The 23,033-nt window shown below is 37.1% G+C and overlaps 1 protein-coding gene and 1 long non-coding RNA gene across 2 annotated transcripts in view; both read right to left on the minus strand.

The window, feature by feature from the left end:
* The window catches only part of pld5 (phospholipase D family member 5), a 51,716-nt gene extending 33,286 nt beyond the window's left edge, over window positions 1-18,430 (minus strand). Inside the window, exon 1 of the mRNA XM_055213304.2 lies at window positions 18,106-18,430. Coding sequence (XP_055069279.2) covers window positions 18,106-18,270 — 165 coding nt within the window. The 5' untranslated portion in view covers window positions 18,271-18,430. The remainder of the gene's footprint in view (window positions 1-18,105) is intronic.
* LOC141365581 (uncharacterized) lies at window positions 1,669-2,152 on the minus strand. The gene is made up of 3 exons (XR_012370652.1): window positions 2,020-2,152; window positions 1,869-1,927; window positions 1,669-1,786 (listed from the first exon to the last, which is right to left on the minus strand). It is a non-coding gene; the product is annotated as an uncharacterized lncRNA (long non-coding RNA).
* Window positions 18,431-23,033: the final 4,603 nt, after the last annotated feature.

Consider the following 23,033-nt stretch of genomic DNA (forward strand, 5'->3'; position numbering starts at 1 on the left):
CAGCTGTTTTAGCATTCGTTGTAAACTTGTGGACCCATTTTTCCTCACACGCTTCACACCCGTACATTCTTCCGCTGAGAGCTTGAATAATGGCACTGCAGCCCTGTTGGTGGCGATAATCCGCCTTTGCCATTGCAAGAATAGAAACAAAGTTCCCGGCGCGGAGTAATACCGTACCTCACAGCACATCTAATACAAGTCAATGGAGTTGGACAAAACTACGACCAAACCTGCTGGAATGCGTATTTTGCAGCGATTTTTGTGTGAGCATATCAGTGAACACCCCTGACCACTCGGTGAGTTTCACGTCTTTGTAAATGAAAGTTTAATGCATTTTAGGAAGGATTGTTCCAATGAACCTATAGAGCCATTATAGAGGTGGGAGGTGATACAAGAAACACCCGAAAATTCTCGGGCCAGCATCATATGTCCAAATTTCAGTCAAAACCGTTCTATTTCATAAACAATCTGAAAACAGGGCTTTAAGTGTAAAATACCGAACTTGTCCTTTAAAACAACCCAACATTGGATAATTTTTAACCCAGTGGTGTGTTCTGTCCAATATTTACCCATTATGGGTCAAAAATAACCCAGTCATTTTTAGGGTGTATGTGCATTATGCCAAATACCTGCCTGCTGCACACTCGTCGAAAGGGTTTATGATAAAATAGACGCTCACATTTACAAAATACTCGCAAGACACTCACTTAAGGAGCTGGACACACCAAAACTTTTAAACGCGGCTGAAAACACCTTGAGGATGCCGAATGCCAGCTGTTTTTCAGCTGAGTGCTTTGGTAGCTATGATATTTCAGCTGTGAGCCGGTTGGTTGCTGTGGTAATGTCCCGCCCCTCCTCCACTGTAATTGGACGGCCGTGTGAAAACTGACATTGACGAGCAAAGCTTTTCACTCAAATTTGAATATTTTTTAACTATTGGCACTCAGCGCTGAGTGCGAAAAAACCCAGAGCTGCTTGCTTCTTTGAAAATCGCCAAGTTTCCATTGGAATCAATTGAAAACATGCACGGCTTAACAAATTAAGTTAAACAATTTCATAGAGTTATGTCAAATTATCACAAGTCAAAATTTAAAAAGTAGGTTGATTTGAATTGCAGTTTCTTTACAGTGTAGAATATTTGGATTTATTTGTTTCTCTACAACAGGGCTACAACACAATTAAAAAGGTATTCTCAAATAGCTTTGTTTGCAAAGAAGAGAATATGACGACTTGAAATGCAAAAGCCGCTAAACGTCACCTCGGTCAAATGCTCTCGGCACGAATATGGATATGAGAATATGTTTACTAGCCATATAAATGCATACAACGCTTAAAGGGACATTCCACTTTTTTTGAAAATAAGCAAATTTTCCAGCTCCCCTAGAGTTAAACATTTGATTCTTACTGCTTTGGAATCCATTTAGCTGATCTCTGGATCTGGTGTCACAAGGTGACGATCTTTAGGGGCGGAACCAAAGTTAAGGAAGTTTGGTTCCGCCCGGAAGTGTTTCCCACCTGGGCCAGTAAGGAAAAACACCGGAACTTCCAGTAGCGCCGCGAGAGGGAAATCGGCGGAATTAGACGCAGCTGTGCCTAGTTAACGGGAGCGGCGATGATTGGAGGACACGCCGGGCAGGCCAATATAAAAAGAACAGTTAAATCACAGTTGGAGGCTGGTTGTTGACGTTGTATTGCAGTGTGGTGTATACTCATCGGGTGCGTTGCTGGTAGCGGTCCGGCTCTCTTTCCCAGGCTGAAGCAGTGCAGTTGGAGAGATGTTGTGAACCTTAAAGGTTGGAAACCGAACGGATGAAATCGGAAGCGCAGCCATAACGTAAGAAGAAAACGGAGTATTTGTGAGTACAGACCTGCAAGTGGTTTGTGTAAACGCTGGAGAGACGCCCTGCTTGGCAGGATTGATGTTTGTCTGTCGTGTGGATCGGAAGCAAAGGACAGTGACATTTATCGTTTACGGTGCCTGTGAGTATAACATTTGGTGAAGACGCTTTGTACACTAACCTGTATTTTCAGTGGATACCTCCAGGAGAAGGAGGGCGGCCCTACCCCTGAGATAGCGTGGTGGGTGAGCCGAGGAAACATCCGACGGAAGCTAGACACAGCGACAAGACCATCAGTTAGACCGAATATTCCCATCAACCATCGGACCTGGGCAAAGTGTAAAGAGACGGGCGTCCTTTATGTACACTTGAGCGTGGTGGGTGAGTCTTTGTGTCGTGGAAACTTACACTTTTGACGTGGTGCTGTGTACTGCTGTGTACTGCTGTGTATTGCTGTGTGTCTTGTCAGACAAACCCCCGCCTTCGTACACTCTGTCAAAGGAAGACGAAGAGGTTGCCGGTCTTAACAGAGAATATCTGAATTTATGCTGTGAATATGCTTTAAGTCTACGTAGCAAAGCGGTGCTACGGAAACGATTTCCTGTCCAGACGTTGGGGTATTTCTGGAGAAACGGCGGTGAAGGACTAAATGATCGGTGGATGTGTGAGTACAATTAAAGGTCATTATTGTTGATGCGTTGATCTACCCAATACTTACTGTTGCAGAGAGTGAGGTGTAGGCACTCCGCTGCCCGGGTCTCTACAAAGGGGCGCCCCTGCTCGGGATACGATCGCCGAGACGGCAGACAGAGAAGGGCAGCGCTCGGCCTGGTGAGACGACGTGACGTGTCCACCCCCCCTGTGACCAACGAGCTCGTCGTGAGGGTTTGCAGGAGGCCGGAGGGCACCGCACCCAGCTGCTGTCTGTGGAGAGAGAGAGAAAGAGAGTGAATACCAGAGAAACGAACAGTGTGAACCTCATACTTACCGTAGGCTGTAACCAGCGAAGAGGTGAGAAAGTCAAGTGAACTAACTGTGTCTTGTGTCCCAGCTGCTGTCTGTGGAGAGAGAGAGAAAGAGAGTGAATACCAGAGAAACGAACAGTGTGAACCTCATACTTACCGTAGGCTGTAACCAGCGAGGAGGTGAGGAAGTCAAGTCGAACCAACTGTGTCTTGTGTCCCAGCTGCTGCCTGAGGAGAGAGAGGGAGAAAGAGAGTGAACAACAGAGAAACGTGAAGGCACGTGGGGCGAAGACCCCCTGTTGAACAGAGAAAGGTACGCAAACAGCGAAAAGTCCATTCAACAGTCCCACTAATATTTACTCTGCCTCCAGGAAAGAAGAAGGAGGGCGCCACGGATAGCAGGGACCAGGCGTTGGAGCCTGATGTTCCTTTTTCCCCCGGTGGACGGTGGTCTGCACCCCCGTTGCCCCTTGTCCCTGCCTGCCCGTGGCAGCAGTCTCCCTGGAGGGAGGAGTCAGAGACTATTTAGTTTTAATTACCCTTTCCCCATTTCCCCACCTTTTTAAATATTTAATAAATAAAGATTTGTTTTAATATTTACCTGCTCTCGTTGTTGTCTGGTCATTGGGTTGGCTTTGGGGACCTCCTCGAGGTGGAAGTTAACAAGGGGCGTGGCTTAGCCTATTAACAGCCAGCCCCTTTGGCGCTAGCACTTTTAGCATAGCTTAGCGCAATCCATTGAATCTGATTAGACCATTAGCATCACGCTAAAAAATAACCAAAGGGTTTTATATATTTTCTATTTAAAACTTAACTCTTCTGTAGTTACATCAAGTACTAAGACAGATGGAAAAATAAACGTTGCGATTTTCTAGGCAGATATGGCTAGGAACTCTACTCTCATTTTGGCGTAATAATCAAGGACTTTGTTGTCCTACCATGGCTGCAGCAGGTGTAGTGATATTATGCACTGCCCGAAAATTAAGAGTTTGGTTCCAAAACGCAATAAATCCATTTTGACAAATTTTGGTAAAAACGTGTTTTCTATACCAAGAAAGTGACAAGATGAAAACAACTATTTTCTGTTACAAACTTTCACACAGCATCTTTAGGTTATAAAAACATAAAAAATTCAAATCCATAACTTGATTTTCAAAGATTTATTATAAAACGGATTATTTTTTCCACAAAATGCAATAAATCCATGACAAGTTTTTATTCAAAATGCTATAAATCTATTGAATCAATAGCCTATATAAATGTGCATTCATCTTTGCCATGTTATATTCATTTAGTTGACTAGTTGTACACACTAATTAAAAATATAAACATTAATGTTATTAATAAAAACACTTACTTTGTCATATTAAGAACCCTGTCATTGCGGTTACTTGACGTGTTCGCTTAACGTCTTTCACAGCGATCAGCTGTAAAATGTTTTTGGTCCTGCTCGATTTTCGTTGACTTTGAGTAAAATTATGGAAAGTTTTTCATAAGATCCTCTGGGGTCAATGTGTTAGCATGAGAAGCTTGATGCTGTCGGGAGAACAAGCACCCGTCTCCCGAGTGCCTTTCAGGGAAATTATTAGATGTTGATGGCTTACGTTTCTTTCCCATCACAGAAAACCATCACAGGTTTATCAATGCAATTAAAGTATTATTTTGTTTTGTTTGTTGATCACAAAGTACAAAGTAGATGAGGAAAACTAGGACTCCATGTACTCAGCGCGCCGCCATGTTTGTTTACATTGCGTGAATGGTGCGCTGTGGGATTTATTGCGTTCTGTAGAAAAGGGGGAGTGGCGTTTATCGCATTTTGGGAAAAAATGGAGAAAAGATGACAGAATAACACGGCGGATATTGGATTTTGCGTAAAATTAAGAATTTACTTTTAACTACTGACCTGATATAATGCTGATTTTGGCAGTAACTCATTTTTTTTTTAAAAATGGCGTTTATTGCGTTTTGGAACCAAACTCTTCAAATATTCCCCTTGGTTACTTTCAATAGCAGGAGGCTATTTTCGGGCACTGCGTAATATCACTACGCCTGCTGCCGCCATGTTACATAAGCAAAGTCCTTGATTATTACGCCAGTTTGAGAATATACACTCTAAGAAAGGATGTGTTAATTTTAACACATTGTTTTGTGTTAAACTATTTAACACATTATGGGTTATTTTAACACGTTGTGTGTCATTTGGTGTAGATTGTGAGCTTAAATAAATGAAATGGACAACACAAGATGTGTTAAAACAACACAACGTGTGTTATTCCAAAAATAACACAGAGATGTGTTAAGTTAAGGACAACACACTAGATGTGTTGTCCTTAACTAGACACAAGATGTGTTAATTTAACACATTCATTTTAAGAGTGTAGTTCCTAGCCATATCTGCCTTGTGGGGGATCAAACCAGCAATGTTCCCACGACCACTATACCATACTCAGAGTATTTCAAAATGACGACAGTTAGATTTTTTATCTATATTTTCACATAAAAGGTGCTGTCAAATCCATCCAGATGACATTTTGAGCATCTTTATAGCATTTATCCAGCACAGGAGCTTAGAGCCAAATAATCTGGACAGTGACACCTCCGTCAGCATCATTAAGAGACAGTCTCCCATAAGACTCATTTGGATCGCTCTACAGTACCTGCTCCATCATCTGCTTTCACCATAAAATGTGAAATGAGATCTCCCATCACACCAAACACAGCGTTTAGAAACCCGATCTGACAAGAACAATACACGCTTTGATGCATTATTAATCAATATGTACAATACAGATTGGCCCTCATTTATCAAAAGTGCGTACACCAAAATTCCAGCGTACACCTGGCGTACACCCAAAACCACGGTGACTTTGAGATTTATCAATATGGACGTTGGCGTACGGTACGCTCAAATCCTACGCCTGCTCGGGAGGTGGTGTACGCACATTTTGAGTTAGTGCAGAAATGCGCAAACACTTCCTAACACCACAAAACGCACTGACAAACTAAAATATTTGATATATTATGACCCACTGTAAAAAAAACATAATACTTACAAACTTCAGTGTTTATTTTTATGCAACATGGACTTCAATGTTTAATTTGAGAGACTTTACCAAAGCATTTGATTTCTATGCATATGTATTCCTTCAGTTGAGAGCCTGTGCGCTTTACCTGATGTTTCAGAGCGAGCATGTGAGCGGAGCGGAACCTTGAGCGGTGCGGTACCATCAAAGCGCCTTTCTAAAAAGTCCGCTCGCTCAGCACCGCTCGTTGAACCCAGAACGCCCTTTGATAATTTGCTAGTTCGAGAATCTGTAAAAACGTCTAGCAATAAGTTGTGGAATTCAAGGCTACATAAATGTAAAGTAAAAATCAAATTAAGATTGAGCAGGAAGAAAACATTAAAAGGAAGTGCGGAGAGACTGTAAAAGTTAGCAAATATTCATCCTGGAATCTGAAGCGGCACATTGCAAGAAAGCACAAGGATGTGTTACGAAAACATGGTAATAATCCATCAAAAGGTAAGCTAGTTACATACCATTCGATGATAAATAAATAGCTACACATGAATAGGTAAAGTAAAATGTTTGTGTTGAATGGAGCCATAAATCCGATCATGATGACATGCGGACAAAATCATGGCCACGAATTATCTTTTATGCTACATTATGGACACTTCTTTTTCTTATTTAGTCTAAAGTATGGCCATAAATATAAAATTCGTTCCCAATATTCAACAGTTTGTTCCTTGGGATTAATTATTATAATATTTCGTCATTACTATTACAATTATTATTACTTCAAATTATGAATGAGCCTAGTAAAACATGTGGATGTCGTGGAAACAAATTGTTAATTTGAATTATATCCGGAGCTCCGTATGAAACTGGATCTTAGCTAACAAACAACTGTATGTAAATACAGAAAAACATACTATAAAAGTTACTACATCATTTTAAAATATTATTTAAAAAAAACTTAACCGAACCATTAAGCAGACATATAATTTAGATGTAGGCAACAGTAAATAATAATAATAATAATAAATAATTATTATTCTAAATATCAATTAAGCGTCATTAATAATAAAAATAATAATACAAATATTACAAAATGTCATGCAATTATTAATGTGTCTTTAATCTCGCTCTTTAAACACCCAAATAAAACAATTTTGTTTCTTTCCACTTCCCCGGTTTGTCTTCTTTGCCGTCTTTCGTGTGTCAATGGCGTAAAATGAGGGCGTGGGGGAGGTGGAGACTTGAATTTATATGGGCGTGTTATTCTAATGACGATCGTTTTCAGCCGCGGCATTTATGAAGGGCAGATATTGCGTACACCTGAATATCAACGGTACACAGTTTCATAAATCAGGCGGTGAGAGGAGTGTAAGCATAATCTTACGACAACATATACGCCCGTTTCTACGCAAGAATGATAAATGAGGGCCATTGACTCTAATTTTCACAGAGCATTTCCAGGGTGTCAAAAATATTCTGGATTGACATTCCCGACTCATTCCCACACGCTGTTCATGAGCTTGTACGAGTGTGTGCTTTAAGGTCAGTGTATGTCAGTGGCCGTCATGAGTGTTTAGTGTATGTGCTGTATTCCTATCTGCAGGATATCACACTTTAAACCCCAGGTAAGATCACACAGTCGGGCTGACTTTGATAAAAGGGCAGAAATAGGCCAGGGAGTTGCACAGGAAGATCTGAAACCAGCAGGAATTGATATAAATGGGGGGGTTTCCACACCAGTGACTCACACAAAGGACTGTGCTGCTATTGAAAACACAGTCCCCGCCGAGCAAGGTCTCATTATTAGACAGAAGCAAGAATGGAAAAATAATGAAAAAAAATATTAAAGGCTGGAGCATTTTGTTGAGTGATTTATGAGGAAAAAGCACTTACATTAGTTCCATCTTCTAAGCCCGAAAAATGCCTTGAAGTGTTCTGAATGCAATCGTTTTTTACTGGATCATGAAATGAGATTGCTTTGATTCAGATCCATAGAAAGGAAAAAAAATTGATGTATTAAAATCACTTTTGTCCTGTTGGAACTAACTAAAAATACCCTGATAAATTCTGTTTCGATGGCACTTTAAAGCAACAGTACATTATGTATTGCATCAAGTAGGTATGTTGCTTTATTACCGTGGGTTCACACCAGATGCGAGTTCAACAATTTGCGCGAGTAGATTACATACAAAGTCAATGCAAAGACGCGATCAGACGCATCCTCGTGTGGAGCCATGCGAATGACACGATATGGGCGGCGCGTTCAACTCGAGCAAAAAAATTCACATGACACGAAGTTAAATCCCTCGAGTAATCTAGAGCGAGTAACGCGATCCCCTGCGTTTGGTGTGTACGTAGCATTAGGCCTACTTGGTGGAAGAATACTTGGTTTGATTATTACTATTGGACATTCATTTCTATTTAAGATTAATATTATTAAAAAGGTTTTAATAAAATAAACCATCATATAATATTATGTTTGACTGAGAACATCACCCCACCATTGTAAAATCATGGCACTCATAGTGCATTTATCATGGTAAGCATATATATATCTACAGAGAAAACTAACCGCGTCAGCACCTCAGATTTAAAAGCTCCTTGGACTCAGAAATTATTTGTTTCTATTGGAGATCCACCAGTATTACATTTTCCCACCGATAGCCGATTGTTCAGACTAACATTGGTTGATACTGATAGTTTGGTGGTTATATATTAACTTGCATTAACTAAATTCTGAAAATTTTCTTATTAATATTGAACATTAAACTTGTGATGTTTCGTTGAATTTTTTATACTCTCAAACTCATTGCATTTTCCTGTTCTTTTTTGATTGACAGAATATATTGGCCGATTCCCAGCTAACAGAGAAATTTTTCCAACATTCCCAAAAAATTTCTGCCAACATGAAAAGTGTAATTTTTTAAAGTTTTCAGAATGTTTATTGGTTGTCTGTAGAGAAATGTTACAATCTATAATTTTCAAACATAATGACAATGTCATGTTTTAATGTTCGCACAATGTTTAAAACAACTGTTTTCTATATTACGTTTTTTTTTGCTTATGTAAATAATAAAGAAACATTGCATTTTATTCTTTAAAAACTTTTATAAAAAATGATTTCTGAATGTTCGGTAAAAATATTGCTGTAGAAAACATAATTCACTTATTAGGTTTAGATGTTGATGTTTTGTTTCATTTAAAGTCACCATTGTGGTGATCAGTGTTTGTTTTAGTAAGACTCTTGATCCCTGATGTTTTGTTGCTAGTTTTTTCCCTGGGTGCTATAACTTTGTGTATTAAAATCATGCTTCTTATGGCAAAAAGAAACTGGTAGTTTAGTTTGATGGTTGTGGTTAGTTTTAGATGGTAGTGCTTAACATTTAGTGATTTATTCATTGCTTACTTATCAAAAGTATTCTGCTGCTATATAGTCACACAAACATCAAGAATCAGAGTATGAATCTTAACAATTGTGACAATTAAATGAAAAACTTCATGCTGCAATGCATTCTGGGTATCAACAAATTACAAATCTTATCCAGGACTCTTTAAATAAATACTAAAAGAACCATTGATTCATACTCTGATTCTTGATACTTGTGCACAAAGTACACAGTGGTTAATTTTTGTCCATAGTTTCTAAAAATCCTTAATGACAAACTGCTACGAGAGTGCTGGATCTCACATACATTACTGACAGAAAAGAAACGTTTGATGTTTGAGTAAATAATACAACCCCAAATCAGAAAAAGTTGGGACACTGTAGAAATTGTGAGTAAAAAAGGAATGGAATAATTTACAAATCTCATAAACTTATATTTTATGCACAATAGAATATAAATAACATATCAAATGTAGAAAGTAAGACATTTTGAAATGTCATGCCAAATATTGGCTCATTTTGGATTTCATGAGAGCTACACATTCCAAAAAAAGTTGGGACAGGTAGCAAAAAGAGGCCAGAAAATTTAAATGTACATATAAAAAACAGCTGGAGGAGGACCAATGTTTAGGAATAGGAATGTTGTCCCATTCTTGTCTAAAACAGGCTTCTAGTTGCTCAACTGTCTTAGGTCTTCTTTGTCGCATCTTCCTTTTTATGATGCAACGAATGTTTTCTGTGGGTGACAGATCTGGATTGCAGGCTGGCCATTTCAGTGCTCAGATCCTTCTTCTACGCAGTCTTGACATTGTAATTGATGCAGTATGTGGTCTGGCATTGTCATGTTGGAAAATGCAAGGTCTTCCTGAAAGAGATGATGTCTGAATGGGAGCATATGTTGCTCTAAAACTTGTATAAATCTTTCAGCATTGATGGTGCCTTTCCAGATGTGTAAGCTGCCAATGCCACACTCATGCAACCCCAAACCATCAGAGATGCAGGTTTCAGAAATGAGCGCTCATAACAACTTGGGATGTCCTTGTCCTCTTTAGTCCGGATGATATGGCGTCCCAGTTTTCCAAAAAGAACTTCAAATTTTGATTCGTCTGACCACAGAACAGTTTTCCACTTTGCCAAAGTTCATTTTAAATGAGCCTTGGCCCAGAGAAAACGCCTGCACTTCTGGGTTATGTTTAAATATGGCTTCTTGTTTGACCTATAGAGTTTTAGCCGGCAACGGCGAATGGCACGGTGGGTTCACCGACAATGTTTTCTGGAAGTATTCCAGAGCCCATGTTATGATTTCCATTACAGTAGCATTCCTGTATGTGATGCAGTGCCGTCCAAGAGCCCGAAGATCACGGGCATCAAGGTTTTTCAGCCTTGACCCTTACGCACAGAGATTGTTCCAGATTCTATGAATCTTGGAATGATATTATGCACTGTAGATGATGATAACTTCAAACTCTTTGTAATTTTTCTCTGAGAAACTCAGAAAACTATTTTTCGCCGCAGCATTGGGGACATTGGTAATTCTCTGCCCATCTTGACTTCTGAGAGACACTGCCACTCTGACAGGCTTTTTTTACCCAATCATGTTGCCAATTGACCTAATCAGTTGCAAATTAGTCCTTAAGCTGTTCCTTATATGTACATTAAATTTTCTGGCCTCTTCTTGCTACTGTACCTGTCCCAATTTTTTTGGGAATGTGTAGCCCTCATGAAATCCAAAATGAGCCAATATTTGGCATGACATTTCAAAATGTCTCACTTTTAACATTTGATATGTTATTTATATTCTATTGTAAATAAAATATAAGTTTATGAGATTAGTAAATTATTCCATTCCTTTTTCACTCACAATTTCTACAATGTCCCAACTTTTTCTGATTTGGGGTTGTAGATAATGATCTTTACCATTATGCACCAACCACCACAGAATTTCACCATTAATTTTACATGATCATAAAAAATGTGTTTTATATACAAAATGTTAATGCAACCAGGGAAAAACTAGCAAGCAAACTGTCAAGGGTCAAGAGTCCAAACAAACAAACTAAAACAAACACTGATCACAATAATGGTGACTTTAAATGAATGACTTAAAACATGAACATCTAAACATAATAAGTAAAGTGTGTTTTCTCCAGCAATATTTTGACCGAACATTCAATAAATAATGTTTTAAAATAATTAAACAAAATGTTACTTTATTATTTACATAACAAGCAAAAAAGTAAATATTGAAAAGTTCTTAGAACTTTCCTCTGTTAGCTGGGTAGTGTTAAAAATTCTGGCTGTAATAAAATGACATATTAAACATTTTAACTTAAGCCCATTTGTCATGCTGGTTCTTTTAACATGACAACACAACAGCCAGATTCAATAAAACCTGTAATAAAATTCAGAACTGATGTATTGTATAAATGTTATAAAAAACGTGGTAATACATGCTGTATAATTGTTTAAACTACATGTGTGCTACACAACTGTTGACAGAAAATCACTCTGTGCTTAATTATTTGCTTTTGCATTTCAGGAGATTTAATCAGTCAGAGCTGATTTACAATAGATGGACAAGTAGTCATTTATATAGTGTTCGTTTAATCAATATTATTGACCAAAGAAATATGCAAATAAGGATGTTTACCAATGTACGGTGTGAAATCCTGACACCTCTATACTAAGATAATAACTATTCCAGATGAAGTACAAGAGGTAAGATAGGAATAAGATAACCCAAGATTGTGTTTGGCCATAAGGTTTATAATGGCCTAATAGCAGACTGTGTGCATGAGATCTGACTATCTGAGGACGAGTCTCTTGAGGAGAATACTTTAAACACCCACCAGCATCTCGGGCGATAAAAGATTCAGCTCAAAGTTCTCAGTCTAACCCCTAAGGCTAAGCCGAGCTCATTTCGGTGATGCTCACAGTGTGAGGAATGAAACGTCTGCTTTGATCAAATACTTTGCACCTTTGTAACAGCAAGGGTGCTTTATTCTCAAGTTGTGTAAATGGGAAAAGATGTCGAGGTTTAGGCAGTGAGAATGATTGATATTTTTATCAAAGGAACACAAGGACAGTATCAGAGAAGAAGGTAATCGATTGTTATCGGCAAATGCAGGTGCATTGCACACTTTCCTCTATCTGACTCCCATGTGGCTCATTTTACTAAGAGAGAAGGAGAAAGAAAGGAATAGAGGCCCAGCTAACCAAATGAGGCCGCCTGATATATACGCACTGCAGCACGATGAAGAAATCTCGGTTTACTGCATTAAGTTTTAGAGTGTTTACCCCATGTTCAACATATATATGAAGACTTAAAAATATGGTAAAAAACTGACCATATGCATATGTGAAGTACTTATTTTCAAAACAGACTTGTAACATTTATGTAATTTTGTCGCATGGAACATAAGTCGCGATTGTTTTATTTCCCCTGTTCTGACCTATACAAGTGTAATGGCTTCTGAAATAAGAAAAAGGTGGAGCAGGACCTGATGTTGTCTAACAAGAACTGATTGGATCGTTGTAAGTTGGGTCATGTTCCTATTTGCTAATCACTGCGATATTTTCTCTGGCCCGTTCTCGTGCTATTCCTCATGACAGGAGGTAAACAGAGATTATTTCGAAGAGATTTGCATTTTTGATTAAAGATTATGATTGCACATGAATTTAAAAAATGAAGCTTACAGATAAGTAATTTATAAAACATATAATATTACAAATAATATTCTTTAAAAAAGTTTTACATTTCAATTTCATGAGGACTTTATGCATGTTTTGGGTTTATCCGCGAGATTCGTACAACCGTGGCCCTGAAGTGCAAACCATAACAACAAATTACTAAACAACAACAACAAATTAAAAAACAACAACAAATAAAAAAACACTACAACAAATTAAAAAAACACTACAGCAAATTAAAAAAATACGACAACAAATTAATAAACACTACAACAAATTAAAAAACACCACAATAAATTATAAAACACCACAACAAATTAAAAAACAACAACAAATTAAAAAACACTACAGCAAATTAAAAACCACTTCAGCAAATTAAAAAACACTACAACAAAACAAAAAACAAATACAAAAAAACCCCACAACAGCAAGTTAAAAAAAACACTACAGCAAATTAAAAAACAGAACTACAAATTAAAAAACACTACAACAAATTAAAAACACAACTACAAATTAAAAAACAATACAACAAAATAAAAAACCATAACTGTTACGAATCACACAAGTCAGAACTCCCAGAGCAGAGGGTATTTTAATGATGCTCAATATCAGTGGGTATGTGTAGAAAATAAACAAACAGCAATGTCTTCATGTATAAATGTGTGTGTGTATGTGTAAATGCAAAAGTCAAAGTGGGAAACACTGAGGGACATCCACTTGAAATACTCTTGATGAAATCCTCGCAGGGCACAGAGAAGGAATCCTGGTGGGAGAGAGAGAGAGAGGCGGTCAGATCTTCAGCAGAGTCCGTGCTGGACAGCGCACTGCAGCGGTCCGAGGAAAGCGCAGAATTACGCGCCCGAAAGCGCACTGCGGCTGGACAGCGCAAGGTGTATAGCAGCGCTCGGAGAAACCACAGACTAAGAGTCCTTAGCTGGATGATAGTAGATATACCAATCGGGAACAACTGATGGCAGGACAGGGAAATCTAAGGGGCAAGGCAGCAGAGAGCTCGGTGAGTAAAACAATACGGGAAACAGATAACAAACTCGACAAGACTGGAACTAGACTAGCTAGCGGGCAGGCACATACAAAGACGAACTTGCAAAGAACAAAGGAAACGAGGGGAATTTAAATCAAACCGGATTGGACAATAATGAGAATCAGGTGCGGGTCGCAGGTGAGAGAAGTCAGAGGTAATGAGATCACCAGGTGGAAGACGCGCACGTGTGGAGCTGTCAAAACAAAAACACAACACATAGTGAAACAAAGACAAAGCAGCCAATAAGACCGAAATCATAACAATAACAAAATAAAAAACACAACAGCAAGTTAAAAAAACACTACAACAAAATAAAAAGCCATAACAAAATAAAAAACACAACAGCAAGTTAAAAAACACTACAACAAAATAAAAAACACTACAACAAAATAAAAAATACCAACAAAATAAAAAACCCTACAACAAATTAAAAACACAACTAAATTAAAAAACACAACTACATTAAGGGGGGGGGGGGGGGTTAAATGGTATTTTTAAGCATTCTGACTTACTAACACAATAATTTTATACATACTTATACATTTTACACAAACTTTTATATTATTATATTATAATGTAAAATAAGAGGTGTATTTGTTGCCCTTGAAATACATTTTGAAATAAATGTTAATATATGAACTAAATATATTTTCAAATTTAAAAATATATTTAATTAAGCTTTACTTACAAAATGTATTTTCCATATACAGTACTTAAAACACATTTTTTTGCCATTTGGATTATTCCTTTAAATTATGTATTTATTTTGTTACTCATAATAAATAGATTCATGTTTATTCACTTAGCACATGCTTTTATCCAAAGCAAACTGAAAATGAGAGAGCAACAATTATTATTATTGTTGTCTAAAAGGCAATTCAACAAATACTCCCATTAGTGTTTAAGTGCATGAGATTTATTGTTTTGCGTTACACTAATGGGAAGAGAGCTTTATTGCTGTTGTGTTATTGTCATAATAAATAGTGTGGGTTTGTTGGTAATAAAATACTTTCTTGTACTCTAGCCTTATGTTGAGAGAAAAAAACCCACAAACAACCCAGCATTGAGTCAAAAGAGAAAAAGCACCTTTGGGTTAAAGTGCACCTATTTCATTGCTAAAAAAACAACTTTATTTTGTGTATTTGCTATAATACAATGTTTTTGCGTGGTTTATGGTTAAAAAACAAATTTTCCACATACTGAACCGTATTTTTGTAGCACTAGATTTCACTCTCTTTCTGAAACGCATCCTTGCTGAAAAAACAATAAAACCATTACAGAAAATTCTAATGGTTTTATTGGGAATTTTATTGGTTCTAATGGAATATGGCCCAACACACACTACAGTGTATTGTTTTTTGTTGGTCTCTAATGGTATGTATTGGTTCTATGTATTGGTTCTTATGGAATATTTATTGGTACTAATGGAATTTGGCCCTATACACACTACAGTGTAGTGGTTTTAATGGTAAAAGCTAATAGTTCCTATTGGTATTTTAATGGAAACCATTAGAATTTTCTGTAATGGTTTTATTGTTTTTTCCAGCAGGGATGCGTTTCAGGAAGAGAGTGAAATCTAGTGCTACAAAAATACGGTTCAGTATTTGGAAAATAATGTGTTTTTTAACCTTAAACCACGCAAAAACATTGTATTACACCAAATACACAAAATAACGTTGTTTTTTAGTAATGAAAAAATGTAGTGTCCCTGATTGGCCAGCTAATCTGTACGTTGTGATTGGCCTGAAAACATTTGACGTTAGCCGGAAACGTGATGCTCTTTACCATGTCTGAAAGATTCGGTCACAATGCGATGCTAACAGGAGTTAACTTACAGGCTGTGAGTCCGAAGCGGGAGGAAATATGATAATGTCGGTCTTTTCCACGTCAACAGGCCCAGGAAGTAAACTGTTGCCTACAATCCGAGTGTTTGTTGTAGTCCAAGAAAATAGATTTACGTTGGAGACGATAACTCGTGCCATCTTTTACTTTGGGTTCTGTACATTTTGCATATCGTTAACATGAACTAATACACACTTAAACACCAAAGGAAATGTAAAAATGTGAATCGGACAATAGGTGGGTGATTCTCACAAAACCATTGAAACACCACGGCACTAATGATTTTAGCGTTAAAATGTGTAATATAGTAACATTAAAAAGCATCAGAATTAACACAATACTGTGTTCTACCTTGCACAGTGTGTGATTTCAACATAAGAATTTATAATTGGAAATTTTATCTCATTTTCTGCTGAAATTCTCATTACCACAATGTGTCCGGCTGTGTTTGAACATGCGTTATGTTGTAATTTAATCAAATTAACACAAAAATATTAAGAAAAAAAATAAATGGATGTTTTGCTAGACTATGACAGAAAAAATATTTACTGAATATTCATGTATAATAATAATGAAGAAAAATTAGGAAAATGATGTGTCCATGCCTGATGTTCTCATCCTCCGCAACACTTTTTGAGAACAGTTTAAGCACACATACAGAATTTTAATAAAGTTTGATTTTGAGTGACCAAGCACATGGACCAGTTACTTCAAGATGGCTACCAGGTAAGATCATTTTTTACAGTTAATTTGAAATATTGTCTTGTCAGAATGCTTACACGACATTTTGATTATCATTACCGCAACAGATGCTTATTAAATGTTAATTTAATCAAATAGAAGTATAATACTATGATTTTAAATGCATGTGCAGAATCTCCAAATTATGTTCTTTCAGGTTTGTCATGTCATTTTGAAAATATGTCAGTGTTGATGTTTCTGACTGTTGCGGTAATGAGATTTTTTAGGACTAATTTTTTAAATTATGTTACAAAAAGTGTTAAATGATAAGTAAAAGTTTTTAAAGTAATGGTCCCATTTACTCCAGACTTTGTTTTTCAATGTCTGGTGGGAAAAAAAGTAAATTTAAGCAATTTTTACATTTTCATGCTTGAATTTTTTAAAACCAAGTTTTCGTGAGAATCACCCAGGTACTCTTTAAATTAACAATGAGTTAAAGCAACCCAGCATAGGTTAAATTACAACCCAACAGATTGGGTTTGATTCTTTTTGACCCAACGCTGTGTTGGAAACAACCCATCATTTTCTAGAGTGTAAGACGTCATTGTAGATTGATTTACTTAAAAAATGTAAAGGTGCCGTAGAATGTAAAACTGTATTTATAGGCATAGATGAATAATAAGAGTTTTGTACATGGCAATGACACATTTTGAGCCTAAAACACTATTGTTTTCTCCTTCTAATGTAAACCAAAAGACCAAACAGGGCAATCTCAACATAACATCAACTGTGACGTTACAGTCGTGATGTACGCCCCAACATTAAATCATTTACAATGTTGTTTCAATGCTAAAAACCAAGTTTTGACTGCTATATGCCAAAGTATAGGCTGAAGTTGGCACACACACAGAGCTACTGAAATAAGTCGCTCAGAAAAACGGCCAATCTAAGCGTAGCTCAGCATTATTATTCAATGCAATGCATTCTTTGGCACCTTTGCTCTAGGATGTTATCAAAGCACTATTCGTCAGCATGCCAACATTGGGTCAAAAAGAACGAACCCAACGTGTTGGGTTGTAATTTAACCTATGCTGAGTTGTTAAAAAAGTTGGGATGTTTTAACCCATTCTTAGGTCTAATATAATTTTCTGGGTTAATTTAACCCAATCGGTTGGGGTTATCCCTTTTTGACCAAACACTGGGTTGAAAATACCCATAGCATTTTTTTAGACAATGAGTTTGAGATGGACTGTCGGGTTATTTGTTTCTCAAACCAATGCCTTAGTCGTCCGTAATTTTCTCCTGGGAATAGTACAATTTTATGCTTTAATTTTAATATTAAATTTATATTTTGAGTTTGGGGTAAAACATGATTTGAAAGGTTTTGGGAGTGTCTAATGACACTCATGAACACGTGACTGACATACATGAATCTGATACTGCCTTGAACATGTAATCTTTAAAACTTGACATAACGAAAAAACATTCACTTATGTCTGACAATGCTAATGAATGAAGTTCAATGATAATGATGATGATGATGTTAATCCATCATGTTCAGGACTGTGTGTTACAGGTGGATGGTGTTAGGGGAAAAGAGCAACAGTCAGCAGTTACCATCAATATCAGTGATCAGGCTTACCCGTTCCAATTTATCTCTTCTTTTAAGCCAGATCATGGCAGAGTAATCCTGCTGCTGGTTGCCGCCGAAGATGGGATTACCCGCACGGGTGTAAGGAGGGAAGACACCTGTTTCGGGTTGAACCTTCAGCCCCAGACCCTCTGAAACAAACCTCTTATCCTGCATTTTTCCAACTCTCAAAAGTATCCAAATACTTATCAGTCTTGATCTCAGAAGAATGTATGTTCCAGGGCCCACCTAACCTCCTTGTATCTGTCCAGAGAAGTCGACCCTTGAGAAAAAGGTGCCAAGTCTGTCCAAGCTCTGCTGGAGTCTGTGCTAGAATGATCCGTGTCTTGCTTGTTTGGATATCCACCACGCTGGCTGAAAGGGGTCTCCCTGTCCTGGTGGGAGGGGCTGGAAAATTCCGAGTGAGCACACTGCCTAGGCACACTGTGGGGTGGTGGATGAAGACACCCTGAAACGTGCACCTGACTCCCTCCCTTGCCTTACTGTGCATATATGCTTATGTGTGTGCAAACCTCTCATGCATGACTGCAAAGGTCTTACACACACATAAAGGCATGCAGGGAAATTCAATGAAGTATACAACCTATCCATTCAAAAACAAATATGCATCCCTTTTATTGGATTAAATGAGATGAAATGATTTTGTAATAAAACTTTGTGATGATGTTTTATTGACTCATATTTTCAGTTTTGCTTAACACTTCATTTCTCCTTAGTGATGAATTTCAATCTATTATGATCTGTGTCAGCTAATATTGATGGGACTCGTGATATATTGCTGAGACAAATGTCAAGCAACGTTCATTTTTCAATAACTATTAATCTGTTGTGTTGTTTGTGCGATTGGAGAGTGACATTTCCCAGTTGTGTATAAGGAAATGTCAGGAAAGTCATTATACAAATTGAAAAGGTTAATGTATTACATTAAAGTTATTTCATTAACATTTATTTGCTATTTAAGTAACTTACAATCAGTGTTGGGGAGAATTACTTTAAAAAGTAATGCATTACAATATTAAGTTACTCCCAAAAAAAGTAACGAATTGTGTTACTTAGTTACTTTTCATGGAAAGTAATGCTCACGTTACTTTTTAGTTACTTTTGCGTTACTTTTTCTTCGCTGAGGCTTGATCTCTTTCAGGCCTTGCAGGTGTTTTTTATGACCGAAAAGTTCTGCATTCAGAAATTGCATATTTCATCACAAAAATGTCGAGTTCTGGCCGGTCATCTTAGTTTCTGACTTAAAGTGAGTGCATAATGTGACTACGTTTATTTTAATTCAGTAATTTTTTTAAATAGAATTAATTAAACTAAAAAAGTAACTTGCATTACTTTTTAAAAAAAAAAAGTAACCCAAATATTATTGTGTATATTTAAAAAGTAATGCGTTACTTTACTCGTTACTTCAGAAAAGTAATATTATTATGTAATGCACGCTCCTTGTAATGCGTTACCCACAACACTGCTTACACTCAATACATTTATCAGCATGTGATCCTGAGATTGAACTCGTGACCTTTTGCGATGCTAACACAATGCTTGACCATTTAAGCTACACACAAAGTTTTGCAAGTCAATTTAACCTACTATTTTAAGTTTTGACTTGTAATAAGATGACATAACTTATAAAAACAAGTTGAAATTGCTAAACTTAATTTGTAAAGTTAAAGCAGGAGTGGGGAACACTGGGTCCTGGAGGGCCTCTGTCCTGCATAGTTTAGTTCCAACCCTAATCAAACACACCTAAATTTAATTTCCAAGTGATCCTGAAGACTTTAATTTGATTTTTCAGGTGTGTTTAATTAGGGTTGGAACTAAACTCTGCAGGACAGTGGCCCTCCAGGGTTCCCCACCACTGAGTTAAAGTAACATAAAAATATGTTGAATGTTAATTTGACAAAATGCTGCATTTTTACAGTGAAAAATACTTGAAAATAAGAAAAAAAAATTATTTAATAAACTGTGGACATAATAATGGAAACAGAATAATCTTGAATATAAGATTTATATCGGAGTCTACTTGTTTTCCCAGTTCTAGCTACACATCTCTCCATTTTGCTATTGTAATTTCTTGGGACTGTGCTTTTCCCTGCACGCTCTGCACAGTGAATACTAATTCGTATTCCCTTGGACTGTTAGCATAATTAAACCACTGACTCAGCACTTTGAACTATTCAACGTTCCCCTTAAATACAATCGGACCTTAGCAAGTGACTGCCCATCAACCACAGAGACAGAATATGTAAATTCTACTAATTTATCAAATAATAATTTATTATATATTTATTATACATTTATTATACATCTGTAATACATTTATTTATTATCAAATATTGATTATATAAATATTTAAAATAATATATTTGAAATAATAAATATTTAAAATATATATAAACAAAAATGCGCTCGAAATGCGGTCCATTAATTTAATTACCAAAATTAACGCCCATGGACCAAGTTTTTTGCTTAATTTGCTTTAAAGAGTCAGATTAGGTAAAGCAGACTCATTTTGCTCACCTTCCTGTAATAGTGTAAAACAATGGGGAGGATTTACGGGGGTGCTATACATCAAGACAAGATTACCGGAACTAAAGCCTCCTGGGATTCAAAACGTAATTTATTTTATGGTCTTCATGATTCAGGATGTGCAAATTCGTCTTGTGTATGTGAAGCGTATACGTGCAGGTTGATGTGGGGGGTTTTCAAGGATGAAGACTTAAAGGCAAGCTAGTTACAGTATTTAACTTGTGCGTATTGACATGATAACCAGCAGTTATCATGTGCACAGTTTTATCGCTAAAGTTAAACTCAGTGGTTCTCAAACTTTTCGGCGTGTAAGGCGCAGTAGCCCTTCGCAGCCCCCCTCCCAAAGACAATTCATGAACAATTTCAAACTTAGAATTTGAAGCGTATTAAAATATACAATATAGTGATGTTGGTTGGAAGCTATTTTCTGAGGTTTGATTACACAATTTATAATTATTGTATTTTAGAAAATGTCTAAAAAATGCTCTCCCCCTGGCACCATCTCATGCCCCCCAGTTTGAGAACCAAAGGTTTAACTGATATGTTGAAGTGTACCATCCTTCCATGAATATCAATAATGAATCTTGGAATATCAATAGACATCATGCACTCATGGATATTAAAGTTCTTTATTAAATCTGTATTTGATTTACATTCATGTGTAAACACCACTGGCATGAGGCAGACGGAGTATAACAGGAGAGAATATGTACCATGCTATCTACAGTATGTACCAACGGCATGCCCTGCGGCAAAATCTTCAAAAAATGAGCCTTTTCGAACTAGCAGAAACCCTTCATAGCACCCCACTGAAATAATAAGATGATGTTCAACATCCGCATTATCCCATAAAGATATTGATAATGGGCATTTTGTTACATAACAAGCCATAAAATGGAACATCTTGGTAAATCCACACCCTATAATTGGCTATCACAGGCACAGACCATCTGTATAATCCCAACTGCATATTGTAATACAGAAACATATAAAGGAGTATTGCTAATGTAAAACATTGCAATATTTGTAGGTTTGTGTCATTAGGTGTCATGTAATGCAAAGAACCAGGAAATGGGTGGTCTACCAAATATGATTAAAGTGCTTTAAATAGTCGACAGGTCCAAATCACATCTGGATCTTAATACTTTACAGATTAGGCCGGGCTGCTTTTAGATATGACCACAAAACAGGAGATATATAACATGTAGGGTGGAGTTATACACTGTTTAGCTTTGATTTATCTTGGATTAAATGCAGGAAAACAGCTGTGAGAATGTCTTTATTACATCTTGTTAATCATTTCTGGTTTGTCAACCCCAATATCTAAGACTTGGTTACATAGACATCTGCTCCTAATTTTATAAAAATATTAGTGGAGAGATTCAATATTTGGCATGAAATGACTTTTAGAAAACTGTTGAGGTTGAAATATTGTATGTCTAATGTTACAGTTTGGATTGCTGACTTGTAAACAAGGCCCAAAATAAATTAGAATAGATTTTGAAAGTCCAAAAGCTGAAAGCAGGTCCAAGAATGCATCAAGTCACATCCAAATCCGACTTCTTGTCTACTGAGATACCTTCTTCTATCCTTCACTGCCTTTGATATCCCACAATCATGTGCTTTGCTGGGGAAGGTGATTGATCAAGCAGGGTGAAGCTCGAAAAGTAAAATGCAGTCTGAAAAAGTGGTTGCTGTATATTATCAGTGGTAAAGTACGGGTGCTCCGATAAATGACGATATACACTAATAATACGCGGCCGATAACTATTCTGAATCGCACAGCTGATATTTACAGCTATTTCATGTACTACGGCTTTTGATGAGTAAGTCCTCATCGATCTAAAATCACTGTTAGTTTGAGTCGTTTATAACGTGCATTTGAAATATCAACACTTGTCAAACATAATCATTATACATATTCTTAAGTAATATAAAAAACCTGAAAAGGTTGAAGAACAGCAATATAAATATGTGTAAGCCATTTTCTAAAGCTGCGTGTGTATGGTTCTTTGTCTGAAGCACAAATTGAGTTTCTGCACGAGAGCGCCCTCTGGCATTTGGATGTAAGGGCAGTTCACCGTAATTCATTGAGAAGCAATGCAAGCATCATCGGGCGATTTATCGGAGCACCGTTTTTATCTACATACACAACGGGTCGGGTCCTCTTACATGGAAGTTGCCATTTTGCGCCGCCATGTTTAGCCCTAAATGGATAAACTGCTCTATGGAGCGTGTTTTGTCACTACGTTGTCTCAGATGATGACGTGTTTGCCCTGTGGCAGCTACCGTAGCTTCTCAATGCGTTTCGAAAGGGAGGGGTATAATGCCGTCATACAAAGGAGACTGCTATTGAAATGCTCTCGCGGTACTTGATTTCATCCACCTATCAT

The sequence above is a fragment of the Misgurnus anguillicaudatus genome, chromosome 8 (genome assembly GCF_027580225.2).
Source record: "Misgurnus anguillicaudatus chromosome 8, ASM2758022v2, whole genome shotgun sequence".
NCBI lineage: Eukaryota > Metazoa > Chordata > Actinopteri > Cypriniformes > Cobitidae > Misgurnus > Misgurnus anguillicaudatus.